Here is a 6,132-nt window from a genome sequence, read left to right on the forward strand (position 1 = left end):
CTATCAACTGAAACTAACCAGAGTTGCAAAATAATTCGTAATTTCTTATGGCAGGTTCAGAGGATACTGCATGTGCGCATGGTCTAATGCCCAATCTATGACAGTGGGGACACTACGTTACATATTGCCAACTTAATATAACATTGCATAATGCCAACTTAATACAAATATAAGTATAGATCAGATCCTGGACATCCAGCATATTACTTATTGTGTCACATAATATAATATATCAATGTACCTGCGCGAACATCAAGTCCGTGGTGGCAAACAGTGAGTCTGAGATGCGCACACCTGGCTCCGTGTGATAACGTCATCTGCCGACTGGCTAGACAAAATACTAGGTTGCCATAGTGATAAGCTACTGGAAATGTAAATAGGAAGCCCAAGACTCCACAACATCTAGGGATAAATCACAAGTGTAGACAGCAATAATGTGAAACTATTGAATGTGAGACTATTGAATGTAAAATTATGGTATGTGTAAACCAGAGCGGACCACATAGACAAATGTTGTCAATAGACAATAACATAAATATCTGTGTGGTTATGCGGCCCAAAATAAATATATAAATAAAGTAGCCAAAAGAGAACAATCACTACAGCTTGCATTAAAGTACAAAGAGGACAATATATGAACTGAAATAAATAAAACAACAAAAACATAGAACAACAAAATAAGTAACAAATAAGATAGAACAAAAAATAAATGGAATCAAGAGACAAATAACAATAAAATATAAAATAAAATAAAAATAGAGATGAAATAGAGTGGAAACTAATGAAAGTAAAATGAAAATCAAGAAAAAAAGGGGGAAGAGGAGAACATAACCAAGGTAGAGAATGACTAAAAAAGCCATAACATAAAAAGCCATAACATAAAAAGAAAATAAATAAATAAATCATAATGAAGTAAAGTGAAGTATGTAAAGTCAAATAAAATAAAATAAAATCATAAGATAATCATAAAAGAAATAAGATAAGATAAAACAATGAAAGAAAGAGAAAGAAAAGAGAGGAAAAAGGAAGAAAAAAGAAAAAAGAAAAAGAAGAGAAAAAGGACAGAGAAAAGCCCCCTCCAACCCAAGAAGCAGAAAAAGAAAGAAGAGCACCTGCATAGAAAAAAGAGATATGAATGAAAAGAACTGTGAACGAAAAAGAGAGGAGAGAAGAAAGGCAAGGTAGAATACAGAATAGATCATCAACTCTCATAGGTCGTGCTCTGTAAACATAGGGTTCATCTGCCTCAGGATACATTCAATCAAGCTTCTTCAAAGTCATCCAATTAAATTCAATGGAACCCTTCAATTCATAGGAAACAATGCCAATCCAAGTTCACATTCAATCCCTTCGGACGTATGGTGTATAGTCTGAAAATCCACTTGGATTCCAATTGTAATAATTTATTGTCCCTGTCCCCACCTCTAGAGGGGATGGGAACATGATCAATAATCTTGAATCTTAAGTCCTGTACACTACGTCCACTGTTAGCGAAATGATGTGCCACCGGTTGATCACTCCCGTGATTTTTAATAGCTGTCCTAATGGCTGATCGGTGGTTGGCCATGCGGGTACGGACATCATCCACCGTTTTTCCCACATAGAATTAACCACATGGACAGTTGATTAAGTAGACCACATAGGTTGTGGTGCAGGTAAGGTAGTACTAAATTTTATAAGTTAAATTCGTATCAGGGTGGTGGAATGTGGCCCCGGGGATCATCGCATGGCAGGTAGTGCAACCGCTGCAGTGGTAGCATCCCTTCTTATTCGAGGATAGCCAGGTCTTTCTGTCATAACAGTGTTTGGGGTCCGTCACCACCAATTGGTCCCTCAAATTCCAGTTTCTCTTGAACCCCACTCTGGGACTCCCCCATTCACCAAATGGTAGACCAGTATCATCCTTGATGATGTGCCAGTGGGTCCTTAGACAATGTCCTATATGTCACAGTTGCCATCCTTCATCCTTACTCAAGGCCATACCCCGGGGCCAGATGTCAAGAGTAAACAGAAATTAACGGCAATACTGAAGTTATGAAGACACAGCTTCAAGATATGGCAAAGAAATTCCTGGCAAGGGGCTACAAATGGGATTATCTCCTAGAATGCATGATGGAACAGGATGATCCTAACAAGGGACATGCAAGGCATGACACACAAAGGATGACATTTGTAACCAGATACTGCCCGGATACAAAGAATATAGGACATTGTCTAAGAATCCACTGGCACATAATCAAGGATGATACTGGTCTACCATTTGGTGAATGGGGGTGTCCCAGAGTGGGGTTCAAGAGAAACCGGAATTTGAGGAACCAATTGGTGGTGACGGACCCCAAACACTGTTATGACAGAAAGACCTGGCTAACCTCGAATAAGAAGGGATGCTGCAGCGGTTGCACTACCTGCCATGCGATGATCCCCGGGGCCACATTCCGCCACCCTGATACGAATTTAACTTATAAAATTCAATACTACTTTACCTGCACCACAACCTACGTGGTCTACTTAATCAACTGTCCATGTGGTTAATTCTATGTGGGGAAAACGGTGGATGATGTCCGTACCCACATGGCCAACCACCGATCAGCCATTAGGACAGCTATTAAAAATCACGGGAGTGATCAACCGGTGGCACATCATTTCACTAACAGTGGACATAGTGTACAGGACTTAAGATTCAAGATTATTGATCATGTTCCCATCCCCTCTAGAGGTGGGGACAGGGACAATAAATTATTACAATTGGAATCCAAGTGGATTTTCAGACTAAACACCATACGTCCGAAGGGATTGAATGTGAACTTGGATTGGCATTGTTTCCTATGAATTGAAGGGTTCCATTGAATTTAATTGGCTGACTTTGAAGAAGCTTGATTGAATGTATCCTGAGGCAGATGAAACCAATGTTTACAGAGCATGACCTATGAGAGTTGATGATCTATTCTGTATTCTACCTTGCCCTTCTTCTCTCCTCTCTTTTTCGTTCACAGTTATTTTCATTCATATCTCTTTTTTCTATGCAGGTGATCTTCTTTCTTTTTCTGCTTCTTGGGTTGGAGGGGGCTTTTCTCTGTCCTTTTTCTCTTCTTTTTCTTTTTTCTTTTTTCTCCCTTTTTCCTCTCTTTTCTTTCTCTTTCTTTCATTGTTTTATCTTATCTTATTTCTTTTATAATTATCTTATGATTTTATTTTATTTTATTTTATTTGACTTTACATACTTCACTTTACTTCATTATGATTTATTTATTTATTTTCTTTTTATGTTATGGCTTTTTATGTTATGGCTTTTTTAGTCATTCTCTACCTTGGTTATGTTCTCCTCTTCCCCCTTTTTTTCTTGATTTTCATTTTACTTTCATTAGTTTCCACTCTATTTCATCTCTATTTTTATTTAATTTAATATTTTATTGTTATTTGTCTCTTGATTCCATTTATTTTTTGTTGTATCTTATTTGTTGCTTATCTTGTTGTTCTATTGTTTTGTTGTTCTATTTATTTCAGTTCATATATTGTCCTCTTTGTACTTTAATGCAAGCTGTAGTGATTGTTCTCTTTTGGCTACTTTATTTATGTATTTATTTTGGGCCACATAACCACACAGTCAGCTTTATGTTATTGTCTATTGATAACATTTGTCTATGTGGTCCGCTCTGGTTTACACATACCATAATTTTACATTCAATAGTCTCACATTCAATAGTTTCACATTATTGCTGTCTACACTTGTGATTTATCCCTAGACGTTGTGGAGTCTTGGGCTTCCTATTTACATTTCCAGTAGCTTAACATCGTCACTATGGCAACCTAGTATTTTGTCTAGCCAGTCGGCAGATGACGTCATCACACGGAGCCGGGTGTGTGCGTCTCAGACTCACTGTTTGCCACCACGGACTTGATGTTTGCGCAGGTACATTGATATATTATATTATGTGACACAATAAGTAATATGCTGGATGTTCAGGATCTGATCTATACTTATATTTGTATTAAGTTGGCATTATGCAATGTTATATTAAGTTGGCAATATGTAACGTAGTATCCCCACTGTCATAGAATGGGCATTAGACCATGCGCACATGCAGTATCCTCTGAAGCTGCCATAAGAAATTACAAATTATTTTGCAACTCTGGTTAGTTTCATTTGATAGATAAAGATGTTTTATGATTTAGGTTATGAACAGAGTTTGCTCATACATCGATCTTGAGTCCATTGGGCTGCCAATGTGTATATATTAACTATTCACATGTGCACAATACATTAATGTATATGTCACCATTACACCATACACATAGATTTAGTATATGTGTTAGGGGACACATAGGTATTTATTTTCACTGGGAGGGGCTTGTTTGGCTTTATATTTTCAGTCACTTTTGGTTTGTGTTTGTCTGAGGAAGGGGAGTGTGTCTCCAAAACGTCACGCTTGATAATAAAGATTTGATGAAAAGACCAGTTAGTGCCTTCCTTCATCCTGTATATATAACTTATAATTAGAAATATATTCATTGCTTGACTTTACTCAATACTGGGTGACCGTAATGATACTGTCCGTTTTGGAATTATAGAGTCTTTCTTTATTGATGAATTTCTAAATTCTTCCACTGCAAAATAATAGCATACTGCATCAAGACAACAGTTGGAATTAGCAATGCAGAGAGCCATCTGCAAAAACAGACTTACTTTTTGCCGAAAGTAGCAATCAGATATCACATGCTTCCGAACTAAGAACTGAAGAAAGATGGCTATGTGACTGGGTGTAAAAGAAACTAGAAATACTACAAGGTTTATGATAATAATACGAATGACAATGATCCTCTCTCGGCTATTTTGTTCTTGGGAGAATCTATCAGTCAGCAATGTTCTGATGATCTGAATGGAACAATACATCATGACAGTCAGTGGACCAAGAAACCCAATGGTCTCAAGGGATATTATAATAGGGGTGCTCCAGATGCTATCTGACATGTTATGGAAGCAGCGCATATTTTCTTGATCTCCATTGTTGAAACTGAAGACAGAAATGCTGACTGTCCAGACAAAAATCCAGATGACAACACAAATTGTTTTGGTCTTTGTTGGAGAACGTAGGAGTTTAGACCAAAATAGGTGTCTTATGGCTATATACCTGTCCACACTAATGAACATTATAGTATATATGCTTCCATACATGTTTGTGAAATACAAGCACTCTACAAAATTGCAAAGACGCCAGTTCCCGGTGGCATTTGGCTTTGAAAAGTACATTTTGAATGGCAAAGACAAGATAAGAAGAAGGTCTAGGACTGCAAGGTTTATCAAAAAAATTGTGGCTTCTGTAAATTTTTTCAAAGAGAAGCAGAAAATCCTCAATGCAATTATGTTCAAGGCAAGGCCCACAATAAAGATGGGAATGTAGAAAGCCAGTTGCAGCCCATTGACAATGGAATTAACCTCGGAGAAGGAACAGTCACCATCACTTCTATTCATTTCTCTGCTAAAACAAATAAATGTGTGTGAAATTTAGAACTAGGACATAGATAATTTGCAATTTATAATGAATCATGTTGCTAAAATTCTACCTCTATTTGCAGCAAAATAATATTAACATGAAGCTTTAATTTAAGCCATTTTACATACATTGTAAAATTACACCTGTAAAACTTATATGATGAAATAACAACAGACTGATAAAAAAAACCGCGGAAGCAAAATAAAATGAATGTCAGACCAATTAACCCTTACTCAATGGATGCAAAACCCTGTACATGTTGCAAAGATTTCCAGGGCTGTAGGAGCATGTTTTTTTTTTACAGATAACTAAGGCATGCAGAAATAGCAAGGTCCCGCTGTTGTCTTCAAAACAAATGCTCCTACAGACCTGAAATCCCTTGTGACAGCCGATATACAGAGTGCAACGTCTTTTACCAAGGGGTTAAGATACTTCTAAATATGTTCAAAAGAAATTGGCAATAATCAAAATCAAGGCATCTGCTAAGGATATGGAAGAGAGTCCAGTATGCAACTGGTATCTTAAAGGGATAGTATAGTCAAAATTAAACTTTAATGATTCAGATAGAGCATGCAATTTTAACCAACTTTCTAATTTACTGCTATTAGCAATTTTTCTTAGTTCTCTTGGTATCTTTATT

General features: G+C 36.8%; 1 protein-coding gene across 1 annotated transcript; it reads right to left on the bottom strand.

Moving 5' to 3' along the window:
• Positions 1–4,519: 4,519 nt before the first annotated feature.
• LOC128657229 (G-protein coupled receptor 55-like) lies at positions 4,520–5,470 on the bottom strand. The gene has a single exon (XM_053711493.1). The coding sequence runs from the start codon at positions 5,468–5,470 to the stop codon at positions 4,520–4,522; it is 951 nt and encodes a 316-aa protein (XP_053567468.1).
• Between the last annotated feature and the right edge of the window lie 662 nt (positions 5,471–6,132).

This window comes from Bombina bombina, chromosome 4, assembly GCF_027579735.1.
Source record: "Bombina bombina isolate aBomBom1 chromosome 4, aBomBom1.pri, whole genome shotgun sequence".
NCBI lineage: Eukaryota > Metazoa > Chordata > Amphibia > Anura > Bombinatoridae > Bombina > Bombina bombina.